We start from the raw sequence: 17,746 nt of genomic DNA, 5'->3' as shown, positions 1-17,746 counted from the left end.
GCCAGTTGGTGGCTCAGCGATGTACCTGAGAACCAGTACATTTAAAAGGGTAAAACGTTTAACTAAAACTGGACCCCCAACACAAAAATTGTGTAAACTTTAGTCAATAAAATGTGTGACACTGTGTATGCATGCACATTTTCCCCTTGAACATTCTGTCTGATGCAAAACCCATTGACTTCAAAGAGAGTACTTGCACTAAGTTCATTGGACTTCAGAACAGACCCTTTATGTGCTACAAGAATAACAGAATGATGCACAAAGCAGTAGTGACTGTACAACTTCATTTTATTTTGTGTGCTTTTATAGGATATAAATAAAATGACAAAATTACAAAATTTATAACTGGAAGCCTAAGCATATTTACATATATTTGTTGCAGTGAGGCTATTATTTACTTCGTTTCTATACAATTTTCCTTTTGGTACCATATTTTTCAGTTATTTTTACTGTCAATTTACTACATACATATCAACAGTGAATAAGCAAAATATGTACAAGGAACTATTTGTTCAAGTAAACTGAATACTGTATTAAAAGGTTTTCATTACTCAGAGCTATAGGCTTAATTAAACCATATACAATTATCAATTTTAAACCAAGTCCAGTTATCCATTTTTGGAATTCACCAACTGATGATTGTAATTGAAAAGCTCAGTTAGATATGAAATAATAATAATAAAAAAACATTAAGACAACCACACAATTTATCAATATCTCTATAATGAACTTTAAAATGATTCACAATTTGACTGGATAGAACGATATACATTAAAATGTCATTTTTCTCCTATAATGATATTTGCACCCTTATAATTCAGTTCTACATAAATATACATTATGGTATTATACAAATACTCCACAGACATTAAAAAAATTAAAACACTTTAAAGAAAATGTAAGTCAATTTCATCAAGCAAATGCTTAACCATTTTTGTTTCATGAAAACAGTTTTATTACTTTGGAATTTTTTTCTCTTTCTTTTTTTATTTAGAAAAATGTCTGCAATAGAACTTCTTTCAAACAAGCTTTCTTTGACAGAAACCTTGATAGCAAAATCTGTAGTTTTGATTATGTTCTCTAGAACTGCTGTTGAGATTTTAAAAAATACTAGTAGAATTCATGACTAAAGCAACATTTAACTGTGTAAATTGTTGTATGTGTACTGCAATGACTAATCTGCTTCTATTCTACTCCCATCAGACGAAGCAACTAGTGCATCCACCATTGATATTTTGCTAAAGGTACAGTAGCAATTGTTTAGTCAATTTTAAAATAAACAAACTCTTTCATAGTTAATCTGACTTCATCTCCCATAAATATTTCTATGTTCTCCCATAGTATTCTTTTCCATAAAAATATGTAATACAAGACACATTTTCTGTGCATTATTAATTCCTCTTTTTAACTAATCATAAAATTCTCATCCTTTGTCACACTGTGATAGGTTATTTTTTTAAGAGGATCAAAGGACACTAATGATTACATATAAAACCAGCACACACAGAAATTGGGGTAACTAATTTCTTGTTATTTTATGATTATTTTTAATACAATAAAGAGTAATTAATTCTTAGGAGTTCAGGGGGTTCACAAATATTGTATTTAATAATTCTATTTCAATTAAAACCTGCCAGGATTTAAATAACCAACCAAATGCCATACTCATAGGCAGCATTAATGTTAGTTTAGAGAACTTTTTAAAAAGTAGAATCCTAAAATAAGAAATCAAAGAAAGCACTGTGGCGGAGTCACAAGAGGACTGCTTGAAAAATATTTCCTCACTCTCCTTGCAGACTGTAATTTAAAAGTCTTCATACAATGTCATTCTCCTGTCAGTGCTGCAGGAAGAAATAATTACCAGCCTTTTTTTGTTAGTCACAAGGCCACTCTTATAGTGCAGTCTTCCTCTCTACTGGATTGAAATGTTGCCGTAAAGGAAAGGCTGTGCTGTGACTACTTGGAGTGCAAGGCACAACAAGAACCAGAGGACTGTTTTGTATCAGAAAATTGTAGTTTCATACTTGGTATTAATTCCCCTTTTGGCTTCTTGTCCAGGTTCTACAATCCATGGTAGATTGGCAAGAGTCTTTTGTTCAGATGGATCTATCTGCTTTAAAACAAATACAAATAAATTCACACACTTAACTGGATCAGCACTTTCGTACAAAACATCTCACATACTAGTTTTGCGTCTGCTGAAGAGGTCATAGAATAAATCCCATAGTTTTACCATCACAGAGAAATCTGTACAGGACCATAGCTTACTTATAACTAAGCTTTATTAATGGCTTGATCCTGAGATGTGCTCTAACCTTTTCTAATATAGAGCCAGATGACAGCACCAGTGGCCAAACATCTTTCTTTCTTAAGATAATCTTTTACAAAGCAAAGCATTCTGTCACACATCACAAAACTGCAAGTTAATTACCTATAGTAAGTGCAGGTTCTTTGAGATGGGTGGTCCCTATCTGTAGTTCACCGTGGGTGCGCATGTGCTCCATGTGCCCAGAGCTGGAGAATTTTGACAGCAATGTACATTGGTCCACGCATGCACCCTGGCTCACTTCCTACCTCCAACCAAGGAGATAAAGAGTGGGGCGAACTGACCACATCTCCAGTTCCTTCTCTTCAGCAAAACAGAGAAGATCCAAAACAAAGGGGAAGGAGGGTGGATAGTGGAATACAGAAAAGTACCACACATCTTGAAGAACCTGCAGCTATTGTAAGGTAAGTAACCTCTTCTTTGCATGATGGTTCTTAAGTGTATTCCACTGCGGGCGACTGACAAGCAGTACTCAACTAGGAGGAGGTTGTGAGGCTATAGGTGGCAGAGCTGAATGAAGGACTGCCATTCCAAAAGATGCATCAGCAGAGGAGTCCTATACCAAAACAAAGTCTCGCAAACATGTGGACAGAGCTCCACATAGCTGATTTACAGATGTTGAGTAAAGTCACCTCTTGAAGCGATGCCATAGACATTGCTTGTGCTCTTGTGGAATGAGTTTTTACCCCAGGAGGTGGGAGAAGATTAGACAGCCGATAGAGCAAAATAAGCCTGAGATCCATTTTGAGATTTTTTTTTATACCCTGACCCCTGACCTTCTTTTCTTCTGAGTATGTGTGTGGTTTTGGAAAGTACACAGGTAAGTGAATTGTCTGGTGCAGGTGAAACTCAGAGACTACTTTGGGGGTGAATTTAGGGTGTAAACATAATGAAACTTTGTCCTTATGGAATATAATGAAAGGAGGATCCGCCCTCAGCACTCCAAGCTCTTCTGGCTGAGGTGATGGCTACCAGGAATGCACCCTTCATGGACATGAGAGAGACATGGAGCAAGAAGCTAATAGTTCAAAAGGAGCCTTGGTGAGTACTGAGAGAACAAGGTTCAAGTCCCATTGAGAAGAATCTCTTTTTTTTTTTTTAAAAAAGGTGGAAAGGTTCTGATTAGGCTTTTCCAGAATCTGCTCGTCAGTGGGTGTGAGAAGATCGAAGAGCCCTGTGAAAGTGGATGGCAATCTGACCTCATTCCATTAATAGCTACTCTTTGTTTGGGGTTGTTTAACCACATATGTATTCACTTAATGGTGGTTCTGTCCAGCCTGCATTTCTCCAGTTTTCTTCTCAGAGTGTAATGTGAGCCTGTGCCAAAAACCTTGCTGAATTCCAGGTATACTATGTCCACAGCATTTCCCCTATTCACTAAATGGTGAAGAAGAAGGAAATCAAGCTGGTTTGGCATGATTTGTTCTTGGTAAATCCATACTGGCTGGTAGTGATTACCTCTTCATCCTGCAGGTATTCACAAATTGAATGTTTTGTGCACTGCTTGAGTAGCTTCCTACGTATCAAAGTCAGACTGACTGATCATAGTTCCCTGTTAATGAACTGATCTGTGTCCAAGAGGCCATCCCACATCACCCTTGCTGGGCAGGCTCCCAGTGGATGGAGCATTCAAAAGAGAGCAGCTCAACCCAGTCTGGCTGGCTGAGGAGGAGAGCGATTGTGTGCAGCAGCCTCCTGCTGGGAAGCCACTGGGACTCCAAGTTGCCAGGGCTGAATCTCCTAGCTGCACCATGGGAAGCCAGTCAACTACAGGAACAGAAGGGGATGAGTTGCTGTTGCCAGTGGAGGAGCTGCCAGGGATGAAGCAGAGGGAAATTGAGAGGGATCCCACATCCAACCCTGGAAACAACACTGGAGGGACTGGGACGAGACTGGGACGAGACTAGAACGCGACTCAAGGAATGGGGGTGCCTGGGGGTATTGGGACCTGAACCCCGTGTCAGGATACTTGGTTTTGAAGGGCCCTGGCTCAGAACCTGGTGGGGGAAAGGTGGACCTTGGTTCCCCTACTCTCCCCACTCTATAACAGGGTTTAAAAGAGAACTGGATAAATTCATGGAGGCTAAGTCTATTAATGGCTATTAGCCAGGATGGATAAGGAATGGTGTCCCTAGCCTGTTTGTCGGAGGGTGGAGATGGATGGCAGGAGAGAGATCACTGATCATTACCTGTTACGTTCACTCCCTCTGGGGCACCTGGCATTGGCCACTGTCGGTAGACAGGATACTGGGCTGGATGGACCTTTGGTCTGACCCAGTATGGCCATTCTTCTGTTCTTATGCACTGATTGCCACCAAGTGGAGCCGTAAGGAGCTGATGGATAAATCTGTTGTCTTTATGTAAAGGATACAGTCCAGAATAAGAGTAATACCTGTAGCTTCTAGGGGTGTGTGTCGTTTATGTGCTCAGACAGAAGAATGGTTCCACTTGGCTAGGCAACATTTCCTAGTGGAATCCTTCCTATTGTTAAAAAGGATGTTCTGTACAGGTTCAGAACATGATTGCTTTAAGGATGATGCCCATCCAAAAACCAGGCTCTGAGATGAAGCGGATGTGTGTTGGGATACTTGATCTTGCTGTTCCTCTGGGTCAGGAGATCAAGAATGTTGGAATACTTATCAGTGCCCGAGACAACATGTGTAGGAGGTTCAGGAACAAAAACTCTCTGGGCCAGTTGGGGACTTGTGCCCTGTCCTGCCGAATCTTGCGCAAATCTCGAGACAGGAGTGGTAGTGGCATAGGGAAGGCATAGTTCAGATGGTTTGACCATGAAAGCAGCAGAGCATCATCCTGTGAGTGGCAACCTATGGCTCCTCTGGAACAGTAAATGTTGCATTCCATGTTTGTTTGGTAGGTCAACAAGTCCCTGGTGGGGGGGTCTCCCAGAGAATGAGAATATTGTTCATCAGAGTCATGTAAGTCCTACTTGTGATCGACAGAAAAGTGTCTGCTGAGAGAGTCCACTAGCACATTCCGGTTTTCTGGTAGTAGACTGCTGACAGGGTAATCTGATTGCTGATGCACCAGTTCCACAGACTGACAGCTTCTGCACATGGGAGATGGATTTCGCTCCTCCCTGTTGGATGTAAAAGACAGTTGTAATGTTGTCCAACATTATGAAGACATAGTGACTTTGAATGACCAGGAGAAAAGCTCTGCAAGTCCTTAAAACTGTTCATGATTTTAGAACATTGATGTGCATCCTAGACTCTTGAGATGTCCATGTGCATTCCCCAACCCAACAGTATTGATCATCCTGTCTGGTGCAGAGGCAAGGAAGGGAACACCAACACATACCTGGTGGGAATTCTTCCACCATATCAGGGACAGTTTCACTTTGGTGGGATCAGTCACTATGGTGTTCATGGATTGTTGGTTTGGCAAGTACATAGTTTGGAGCCATGCTTGTAGGCAATGAGGGTAGAGTCTTACAAATAGCATGACATAAGTGCATGAGGCTATATGACCTAGGAAATAGAGACAGGTCCTGACAGGCACTCGTGGGTTGCTTATGACCTGGTCCATAATAGTGTTCATAGCCTGAAACGTGTCCTAAACAGGTAAGCCCTTGCCATGGCTGAATTTAAGGAAGCCTCAATGAAGTATAAATTCAATGTAGGGGTGATGATGGATTTTTTCAGCTTTACGCTGACCCCCCAAAGAAGAGAGGAGTTGCAGCATTGTCGAAGTCAATGCACGGGTCTCTTGGCATGACCTGGAGCCAATTGTCAAAGTGCAGATGATGGTGCAGCCACAATGTCTCATATAGTCTTCTACTACAGAAAACACCTTGGTAACTACCCTGGGGAGGTAGCAGTGCTGAAAAGGAGTACTCTGTATTGAAAGTGGTCAGAGCCCACCATGAATCTATCTGAGAGTGTGTCTGTGAGCAGGGTGGATGTCCACACGAAAGTAGGCGTCCATATCAAGAGCTGTAAACCATGTCCTTTTCCAGGGATGGAATTATAGATGCCAACATCTCTTTAAGGAACTTGAGTTTGTGAATAAAGAGGTTGAGATGGCAGAGGTCCAGACTGGATCTCCAACCGTCCTTCTTGTTGGGTATTAGGCAGTATGGCAAGTAAAAACCACCCCCTTAGTACTGCAGAGCAAGCCACTCTATCACTCCTCACTGTAAGAAATATTCCACTTCTTGCTTGAGACTGTTCTAGTGCAGTGGTGCCCAAACTTTTCAGGGTCATGCCCCCCCTTACTGTTGTCCATGCCCCCACCCAACTGGGGCCAGGAGGAGGGGTGTGACTTAGAGTGGGAGATGCAGACAGGGTAAAAGGGGTTGAGGCTGAGGCTGTAGCTGGGAGTGGGTCTGGGGCCAAGGCTGGGAATGGGGCAGGAAGAGGTGGGGTGGGGGTGGGGGCTTGGAAGAAAGGGAGCAGTGTGGGTTGGGCCTGGGGGGACCATGGGTCAAGCACCCCCTGGAAACTGGGGAAGTTGGCACCTCTGCCCCTGGTAGATTTATAACCTCTCTCAAGAGGGCGGGACCCAATGGAGTGGGAGACTCTGGGTCTGGGGGAAAGTGAAAATATCCTTAGGAGGAGTGTAGGTTTCAGCTCTTCCTGGAGTGAGAAAGGTCCTGGCCACCCAAACCACTGTCTGTGCGTCAGCTATTGAAGACAAAGATGGTACTGTGGGTAAATAATGCTCTTGGTGATTGGTCTTCATCGGTGCTGGTGGATCCCACGGTTTGTGTTTTGGGGATACCAGAGGCACCAGTGTCCTCGATCACAATCCAGTGCTGATGATCGCCCTTGACTTGAGGGCTTTCTTGTCATGGTTTGGGACAAACTAAGTTCTCTTGGTCTGAGCTTGCTCAGTTTAGGCAGGGATGAATCTGACTTCTTTGAAGTGGGTTTGGAGGAAGACTTAGTCTCATGCTTATGGGAATTCTCCCAGCTCACCTGACGTCACTGAATGATCTGTGGGAGTGGACCCCTTCGCTTTGGACTCGGACCTTGTGGCAGGAGGTGCACTCCTTGCTGAGTCAATCTGATATTGGGGCGGGGTGGGGGGGAGAGTTCCCTGGCTTGGGTCTGACTGAGGCTTCATGACCTTTTCTATTAGGTGCTTCCTAAGGTGAAGTTACCATACTTCCTGGGTCTGGCAGGGGAGTGAAGGGCAGGTATTGCACCTTGCCATGATGTGGGTGTCCCTGAGGCACTACAAACAGTGTTGGTGGTCAATGCTGACTAAGAAGAATTGCGGGCAGGAAGCCCAAATTTTGAAGTTGAGAGTCCTGGACATAATGCAGTACCCCCAGGTCAGGGAGACTAACCTAAGTAACTCTGAAACACTAAAATGATCAGATACAAACTTTAAAACTCTAGAACTATGAACAGTATTTACAGATATGTACTCATATTCCCAGAAAAAGGAGAAATCCAAAGCTTTGAACTCTGGAGGTTCCAAACCGGACTACGTGGTGGTGAGAAGGAACTGGGTAGGTAATCGCCCCAGCCCATCTTTTATCTCCTCAGTTGGAGACATGAGGATAGCCAGGGACGCAAGTGCGGACCAATGGACTCGGCTTTCACCTTTCTCTGGCTCCATGCGCGTGGAGTGCGTGCATACTCACCGTGGAATATGCATAGGGACAAGCAGTCCAAGAAGAACAATACCTCTGTGCCATTTACACACTTCAGAAGGGAGTTTTAAATTGAGTTAAATTAATAACATATATGTGCTAGCCATGCTGATCATTCCATCTGACCTTCATTTGGGAAGGAGTATCAGTTCAGATGAAATAACTTCATCAAAACCCAAACTATATCTAAACAATTTTTATTTTAGGTTAGAAATATGGCTGATTTCTTTTCAGTCCTGACAGATGCTTATTAGATCTTCTGAGACTTCAATATTAGAGCTGACCAAATTTCAGACTTTCCAGTTCACAGGAAATTTTGACATTAGTTTCAGCCTGATTTGGATGGGTCAGTTTCACTGCTGCTGTTCAGTGGTGGCCACCAGTATAACTGATAGCCATGGATCTGAGGCAGCCCTGCCATGCAGAGTGCTCCTGGGGTAGGAACTCCAAGGTTTCCAAGCTTCCAGGCCAGCTGGCTCCCCGACCTGCCCAACTCCCATTCCTACAGCCATGGCGCTAACTGCCCTGGGAGTCCAGCTCAGCCTCAAGGAGCCTGAAAACCCCCAGACTCCCAAAATAAGCTGGGGCTCTCAGAACTTTCAGTTGTGGGATCCTAGACCTTGAGAGCCACATCTTGTGGTATGGCTCCCAGGGATGCCATGCTCCTGACTGCAGCAGCAGGGAGCCTCAAACCTCAGACCCCTAGCTCAAGCCAGGATTTTAGGGCTTTCAGGCTCCCCACTGCTGAAGCTAGGAGCTGAGTCCCAGTTAAAGCTGGGACTTCCAGGATTTCCTGCTCCACTACTGTCTCAGGGAGCCTGGAAACCCTGGGGTCCCTGGACCCAGACCAGACCGAATGGTTGCCCAGGAACCATGGACCTTTGAAGCCCACTGTTCCCAGCAGAACCATATCCATAATTTGACAAAAATTAATTAAATCCAAAGTGTTTTTGTGAAACATTTAAGTCAGCATTTTTTGATTGAACTCTTTAGTTGGGACAACTCCTGACTAGCTCTATTCAAACTAGATTTTAGCAATCTCTTGGACTGCAGACTGTCTCTAAGTCTCACAATTTCTAGCTCTTTCCCAAGTTTCTAGGAAAGAAGTTGTATGTGTGGTTTGGGCCAATGAATTCTGGGACATCTTTAAGTTCTACATGCCCCAAATAATATTTGACTAATTTGACCAGTACCCAAAGATAAGACTGAAGACCTTTCCTTCTTAAGTGGAATGTCACTATAGATCATGATTTTGTTAGGAATTGTGAAGAGGAAGATCAGGTCAGGGAACCTGATTGGGCATATGGAGAAAATATTAGAAAGGCGGGTTGGATTCCAGAGAAGAGGAGCTTTGAAAGCAGGGAGACTGTTGAGGGTCAAAAGACAGGAAGAAAAGAGAATGAGCTGGTTCTGATGGGAGGAGAAATGTAAAAGGATAGAATAGGAAGAAAGGAAAAGGAAGATGATTGAAAGTTCAGTCAAGTCAAATTAGGATTCAGTTGTCAGAGGCCTTATCTGAACCAAAATTCTGTGCCTTCAAAATTTGCCAGTCATTAATTTGCATCTGCAGTGATACTGTATTGGGGGAAGTCACAGGCACTTAGTTAGAAGGCACTGAAATATGTCAAGCTTTGAAATAACAGCATAGGAGATGCCAGACTAGTACTACATATACAACTCCTTAAAGTGGAAGGTCTGAGATAAAGTGTTACAAATTGTTGGCATGCTGAGATTCTACAACTCCTTACAGATTGTCTTTGGAGTGATGAGTGGATGCGGCCTAGCTTATCTTGGGGGGTGCTTTTCTGACCAAACAAATATGTAAACTACTATCAGATTCATGCCAACATATTTTTTTTGTATAACTGGGTTTTGATTTTTCTATTTGCTACTTACCACAGACTTTCGAATACTAACACGTGGTTTTGGAATTGGTTTGGTGGGTTTATTTTCAAAGCTTTCTGGGAGAGTTGAAGAATGGCCTCCTTTTCGTGCTTGTAGTGCAAGCTGGTAGGCTACCTCGAATGCCTGTCCAAGTGTTAGAATTATTTCATAGGCTAAATTCTGGAACAACAAAATATTCAAAATTAGAGTTAGGATAAATTAGCATTTATGAATATTAATTAGGGACAATCCTGCCTTGTGCAGTGGGGTAGACTTTTACATGCCTGTAATGTACAAGTCAATGCTACCATATAAATATATTAATAATACAAATAGAAAAGATTTAGCAGGCCATCTTCAGTGTATCTTCAACATCTATGATTCAATGTATATCTATCAAAGGGCAACCGAAGTGTGATTTGCCTTCATAAAAGGCATTATTCAATTATTGTACACAATCTCTCAATTGCTAAACATTAAAACAGGTGACCAGATTAGGTCGGTGTGGCCTACTGACACCACATTACCAATACATAAATTGATGTTCTTGTATTTCTTCTCTGTGGCTTCATTCTGTGTTCCAGCATGATAATTCAAGGGAAATTCCTGTAAGTTTTATTTTAGTGACAGATCACAGAACTGAGCCAGTGGAAGGGGAGGGTGAGCCAAATCACATGCTTCCTCAACCAAGTCTGTGTGCATCATCCCCCGGCTAACCTTGATTGACTCGCCTTCAAGATGCCACCCATCTTGTTCCATTGTTTCTTTAACATTTTACCCAGCTCTGCTTCAAGCCTGATCTCCCGACATGCCCTCTTTCAAAATCTGAAGTCTGAGTCATTACTTCCCTTCTCTTGTGTCTCTGAACACTCTGTGCTGCACTATCAGAGAATAGCAAAGGAGCAGGAGGGAACTCAACTTCAGTGAGCATTTCCAGAAAATCTAAAGGAAAATGTTTCAAGTGCACCCTTCGCTTACTGGGCTGCAAGTTGAAAATGCCATGAGCCACATTCTCAGGCTTTGTCTTCTGCAGGAACTGGCTAAAGGGCTCTTGGGTGTTCAAATTCTCATTTAGAACTAGAATATCAGAGAATCCTGAGAGGTTACTGTGCATCATTGTGTGTTTGTTACCAAAGAAGTCAGATTCTACTAGAATAAGACCACAGGGTGACAGCATAACTAGAATAATACGAATGCTCATTCATTGAGTATATGCAAAATGTAGGATAGAATATTTGTTAAAGTAGGTGCTTGCTCAAAAAGTTGTGAAACATGGAAATTTGGATTTAAGGGATTAGTGACACCATTTTCTTTGGTTTTGAGTAATGTGGGTTCAGCTTCCCTGTGGAACCTTTAAGCTTCAGATATCACAAAACCCAAATCTCAAAGTGAAATTTAGTGGAAACCACTATGCTTCATTCAGTTTCAGGTTGAAAATATGCTAAACCAATCACACATGACTTTGATGCAAAGCCATACATTTGCACAAGCTCATTGAAAAGGAAAAGGTTAGTGAATCCTTCAGCTAACCGTGTGTATGTTTATAGTTTGTTAAAAAAACAATGAAGCCATACAAGATTTGCATAAGTATAAAATCTGCCCTTCACTAGTTAGACAGTATAATTTTATCCTATCTCCTTATTTCAAGCCATAAGCTACACCCCCACTGTCGTCGTGAAGGTATTTTCTCTCATGCTCTTGTAACCCACTTTAGGAACAACGTACCAAATTCAGACCTTCTGAAAGCAGGTGCACCTCCAATCACTTCGGCTAACAAAAGGGGCCAATTATTCCATCAGTTGCACAGGTGCAACTCCCACTGCCTTATGTGACAGTTGCATCCATGCAAATGATGAGGTTCATTGTAATTGGGTCCCAGATTTGCATTTGGCTCATTATAAAACCAGCATTGGCCTATTGTCCAGTGATAGACTAGATAGAAAAATTTACTTTTTAATTTGTCCATCCAAATGTGATCAGCTGCTGTCAAGCTCCCTGGGTAGGCTGTCCCTACTAAGACCCTTTTCCAGTCCACTGAGTGCACTCTTTTCAAGAGACAGGCCCATGCTTTCACTTCTGTTTGGGATGGGATCTCATGAGCCAAACACTTTCTGACTTGGTCTCTGGGTTACACCCCCCTAGTTGTCAATCATGCTGTAACAGCATATGTTTGCAGTGATACAGAAATAGCTTATTTAAAACAAAGCAGGATTTATTTTGCCAAAATGTACAAAGTGCCTCAAGAAGTGGTTTTAAAAGAACAAAGAGACTTATATGCATATTTCCTTACCTAATCTTAACTGCTATATCTATAGCTCAGGAAGGTCTGTCTTATTTCCTATCTCCGAGATGGGAGAACTAGCCTACACTTCATGCCGCACGCTTCTCCTGCCTGTGAATGAGTTCTTCCAGTGTGTCAGCTTTTTCATTGACACACCTAGGGCCAGTTCTCCCAGCTTACTCACCGTCCCCTTCCCTTTTCTAGGATCTTTGGGGTTTCAGGTCTCCTTTATTCCCAGGCTTAGCCTTGGGCAGAGTAAAGACATTCTAAACTGGATGGAGCCAGTTGGTAACTTCCCCTAGCAGAGGGCCCAGTCATTGTTTTCTTAGCTGCTTTGAAAGTGTGTACCTGAAGCTGTCTTATATCTTAGTACTTGTTGTGGTTCCTGCCCCTAGGCCAATCTCAAGCTCCAGTCTGTCTTAACCCTTTGCATTCAAATAGGCAGCAATACAGAAATTGAAAGGAGAAACCAACTCATCCATAGCATTCATAAGAAATAACACAGATTGTTTCTCAGTTCATCACAGTTGCTATGATCACATCTACCACCACAAGCTGCTCAAGGTTTCATACCTTTGACACTGAAATCACCTACCTGAACTGATAAGAGTAGGGCCAACCATTTGACTTAGGGAAACCTGGCCAGAATTGGTCAGTGCTGCAGATATAGTTTGCAACAAAAAATTCATAGATTTTAAGGCCTAAAGGGATCATTATGCCAATCTAGTGTGAATCCAGCTGAACACAGGCGACTAATTGAGCAACCCATTGGTCATATTTGCCACAAATGTATAGAATGACACATTTTATGACTCCCAATGGAGTACCTATGCTAATGTCACAAGATTAAGACTTTATAGACACATCCTGCACTGTTGTAGTAACATGACAGTGCATTGTCTCACAAGATTGGATTAATTGTAGTGAAGATTATATATTGATAAGGAATAAATTGACAGGACTGGGTAGAATAATGGCCCTGAAAAGTAAGTCCAGTAGTACTGTGATAGTGCACTTTACAGCATGGCATACAAGGTCATCAGGACACAGTCTGCACTGAATAATTATGAGATGACAGAGTAGATGGGAACATAGAATGTGCCATGCAGTGACAGAAGAAATATCAAGGTAGTCTGGGACCCTACCTTCAGTAGTAGTTAAAAATAGTTCAAGAGATGCTGCAAATTATTTTCCTCTTTAGCACATTATATAGTGGGACAACAGCCATGCCCAGAACCTCAATAATCCACAGACATGCAGTAGTCACATGTGAACATAGGTGCCTAGTAAATATGTTCAAATATATACTAGTAGAGAGAATGGACCATATTACATTAAAGAATATTATGTCTGTACGTGGGAAAAGAGTCATACATTATGTATTAAGTTAGAAAGCACCTTGAAACGAGGCACGGATGCAGTGGAATTAAGAGTCTTCAGGCTTCTAGTGATTTTTAAAACAGGAAAACACAACTGTAAAAAAAATCTAGATACAAACTAGGTTAGTTTTGGGGATTTCTCATTTACAGTGTGTATTCAATAGTAGAATGAGAATACTGTATTGAAGTTGCCCAATATGGGTGCCTTACATGTGCTACGCCTGAGTAGGGGAGTGGAAATGCCACAAGGTTCCCTTGTAGAATTTCCACTTGGGGTGTTTGTGGAGGACACAGGTTTGCTCCCAGTGGCATGACCAGGAGGTTCAGCACTGAAATATCAGTGGATCCCCCAATATCTGTGGAGGACTTCTGCCCCCACAGCCTCTTTCAGGCTCCCTGGAAAGGAAGCAAAGCTGTTGGACCCATGAGCTACTTGGACTCCTGCAATGGCTGGTGGCCTACCCTTTGCCCAAGGATGGTTGAGGAGGAAAGTAAGTTAATCCTGCCAGGGTATGTCCAGGACATCACAAAGAAATTCAGAAGAGGTGGATTGTCTTGTTTTTCTTTTTTTAAAGTTCAAGTTGTAACACATACATGCTTCAGCATACAAGCCTGACCAAATAGTCTCCTGTCACTTATATAAAATATTAATAGAACAATCATAATACTTGTTTTATTTAGGACTGTCAAGAGATTTAAAAAATTAATTGTGATTAATTGCACGATTAAAAAATTAATTGTGATTAATCGCACCGTTAAAAGAATAATAGAATACCATTTATTTAAATATTTTTGGATGTTTTCTACATTTTCAAATATATTGATTTCAATTACAACACAGAATACAAAGTGTACAGTACTCACTTTATATTATTTTTATTACAAATATTTGCACAGTAAAAACAAAATAAATAGTATTTTTCAATTCGCCTAATACAAATAATGTAGTTCAATCTCTCCATCATGAAAATTGAACTTAAAAACGTAGAAGTATATACAAAAAAAACTGCACTCAAAAATAAAACCACGTAAAACTTTAGACCCCACAAGTCCATTCAGTCCTACTTCTTGTTCAGCCAATTGCTCAGACAAACAAGTTTCGTTACATTTGCAGGAGATAATGCTGTCCACTTCTTGTTTACGTCACCTGAAAGTGATAACAGGTGTCTGCATGGCAGGTCTTGTAGACAGCGATGCAAGATATTTACGTGCCAGATGCGCTAAAGATTCATATGTCCTTTCATGCTTCAACCACCTTCCAAAAGACACATGTCCATGCTGATAAGGGGTTCTGCTCGATAATGATCCAAAGCAATGCAGACCAACATATATTCATTTTCATCATCTGAATCAGATGCCATCACTGATTTTCTTTTTTGATGGTTTGGGTTCTGTAGTTTCCACATCAGAGTGTTGCTCTTTTAAGACTTTGGAAAGCATGCTCCACACCTTGTCCCTTTCAGATTTTGGAAGTCACTTCAGATTCTTAAACCTTGGGTCGAGTGCTGTAGCTATCTTTACAAATCTCACATTGGTACGTTCTTTGTGTTTTATTAAATCTGTATGTAAGTGTTCTTAAAATGAACAACAAGTGCTGGATCATCATCTGAGATTGCTGTACCATGAAATATATGGCAGAATGTGGGTAAAACAGAGCAGGAGACATACAATTCTCCCACAAGGAGTTCAGTCACAAATCTAATTAAGGTGGGTTTTTTTAAATGAGCACCAGCAGCATGGAAGCATGTCCTCTGGAATGGTGGCCGAAGCATGAAGGGGCATATGAATGTTTAGCATATCTAGCACGCAAATATCTTGCAATGCCAGCTACAAAAGTGCCATGCAAATGCCTGTTCTCACTTTCAGGTGACATTGTAAATCAGAAGCACGCAGCGTTATGTCCCGTAAATGTAAACAAACTTGTTTGTCTTAGCAATTGGCTGAACAAGAAGTGGGCCTGAGTGGACTTGTAGGCTTTAAAGTTTTACATTGTTTAGTTTTTTTTGAGTGAAATTATGTAACAAAAAAAAAATCTACATTTGTAAATTACACTTTCACGATAAAGATTGCACTTCAGTTTGATGAGAAATTGAAAATACTATTCTTTGGTTAGCATTTCTTTCTACACTGCAAAATTGTAATAAACTATATAAAGTGAGCACTGTACACTTTGTATTCTGTGTTGTAACTGAAATCAATATATTTGAAAATGTAGAAAAACAATCAAAAATATTTAATAAATTTCAATTGATATTTTATTGTTTAACAGTGCGATTAAAAGTGTCATTAATCGCGATTAATTTTTTTGAGTTAATTGCGTGAGTTAACTGTGATTAATCGACAGCCATAGTTTTATTACATCAAGTGCTTTTTATTGTGTGAAAGTTTGAGGTTTACATATGGCGCTACATATATTGTTGCATCTTCACTGTGTTATTAATGTTTTTATGAGGCTATACTAAAGCTTCTAGGATATTTCAAGTAAGAGTAGATCATACATATGATCTTTAATTTTTATAGATTTTCCATTAACGGTGATGTGCAAAGAATTTGTTAAAAATAAAGATTTTTGCCCGTCCCTTTTTTCAGGGGGGGGGTATAAGGAGGACCTGAAGCGTTCCTTCTGTTTCATGAAGATTTTTTCCCCCAATTCTTTTTCTTACAGCTCAAGATTGTCAAGTCTGGTCTTCACTGGTGTGGTGGAATGCTGCCTGGTTTTAGTAGATAAGCTTTTCTGGATGTGTGTGTGTGTCTCTAAAAGCCTACTGTGAGCTAACACATCTCAGTAGAAAGGGGGCAGGTTAATAAGGCCATCCAGTGTCCCAAATATGGGAGTTAAAATAAGCGTTGGCAAAACCAACAAAAGTACAGTGAAAAGTCTCCAATTCATCAACATCTTTTCTCAAGGGTGGTACTCAAAACCAGACACAGTTCTCCACTTGTGCCAAGTGAAGCGGGACAATGACCTCTGGTGACTTATGTACAACACTTCTATTAATATACCCCTGAAATATATTAGCCTTTTTAGCAACTGCATCACATTGTTGACTCTTATTCAATTTGTTATCTACTACAATCCCCAGATCCTTTTCAGTAGTAGTACTATCTAGCCACTTATTTCCCATTTTATAGTTGTGCATTTGATTTTTTCACCTCTAAGTGAAGTATTTTGCACTTGTCTTTGCTGAATTTCATATTATTGATTTCAGACTAATTCTCCAATTTGTTTTGAATTCTAATCCTGTCCTCCAAAGTCCTAGCAGCCCCACTCAGCTTGTGTCATCTGCAAATATTATAATCATACTTGCCACTCCATAATCAAAGTTGTTAATGAAAATATTGACCCAGTATGGGACCCAGGAAAGATCCCTGCAGGACCCAACTAGATACATCCCACACTTTGACAGCTAGTTACTCTTTGAATATGGTCTTTTAACCAGTTTTGCACCCATTTTATAATAATTTAATCTGTTCTAGACTACATTTTCCCGGTTTGTTTATTAGACTGTCATGTGGGACTGTATCAAAAGGCTTACAAAAAATCAAGATATATCACATCTACAGGTTCCCCTCCATCTACTAGGCCAGTAATCCCGACAAAGGAGGAAATTAGGCTAGTTTGACATAATTTGTTCTTGACAAATCCATGTTGGCTACTACTTATAACCCTATTAGCCTCTAGGTGCTTACAAATTGATGATTTAATAATTTGTTCCAGTACCTTTCCAGGTACTGAAGTCTGGCTGACTGGTCTATAATTCCCTGGGTTATCTTTGTTCCCCCTTTTAAAGACAGATACCATGTTTGCCCTTCTTCAGTCCTCTGGGACCTCACCCATCCTCCATGAATTCTTGAAGATAATTGCTAATGGTTCCAAGATGGCTTCAGCTAAGTCCTTAATTATGCTAGGGTGATTTTCATCAGGTCTTATTGCCATCAAAACAGCTAATTTATTTGAACATTCTTTAATCTGTTCTATCCCTATTTTGGCTTGTGTTACTGCCCCCCTTATTGTTAATATTGTGTTAAGTATCTGGTCACCCTTAACCTTTTTAGTAAAGACTGAAGCAAAATAGGCATTAAATACCTTAGCCCTCTTGATGTCGTCCATTATTAGTTCTCCTTCCCTGATAAATAGAGAACCTACTCTTTCCTTCATCTTTCTTTTGCTTCTAATTATAGAATCTCTTCTTCTTGGCTTTTATGTCCCTTTCGAGGTTAACTCATTTTGTGCCGTAGCCTTTCTGATGCTATCC

The 17,746-nt window shown here is 41.0% G+C and overlaps 1 protein-coding gene across 14 annotated transcripts in view; it reads right to left on the bottom strand.

The window, feature by feature from the left end:
- Positions 1–270: 270 nt before the first annotated feature.
- ANKS1B (ankyrin repeat and sterile alpha motif domain containing 1B) overlaps positions 271–17,746 on the bottom strand; it is a 740,833-nt gene continuing 723,357 nt past the window's right edge. For 9 of the 14 annotated variants that reach the window (XM_043491651.1, XM_043491639.1, XM_038369975.2 and 6 more), the window contains 2 exons: positions 9,843–10,010; positions 271–2,113 (listed from right to left, as the gene is read on the bottom strand). In XM_043491651.1, coding sequence (XP_043347586.1) covers positions 2,003–2,113; positions 9,843–10,010 — 279 coding nt within the window. In that variant the 3' untranslated portion in view covers positions 271–2,002. The remainder of the gene's footprint in view (positions 2,114–9,842; positions 10,011–17,746) is intronic. The other 5 variants (XM_043491643.1, XM_043491691.1, XM_043491694.1 and 2 more) reach the window with 1 other exon arrangement.

Source organism: Dermochelys coriacea, chromosome 1, assembly GCF_009764565.3.
Source record: "Dermochelys coriacea isolate rDerCor1 chromosome 1, rDerCor1.pri.v4, whole genome shotgun sequence".
Classification (NCBI taxonomy): Eukaryota; Metazoa; Chordata; order Testudines; family Dermochelyidae; genus Dermochelys; species Dermochelys coriacea.
Note: the sequence above shows the minus strand (reverse complement) of the source record. Positions and strands in the feature narration are given on the sequence as shown.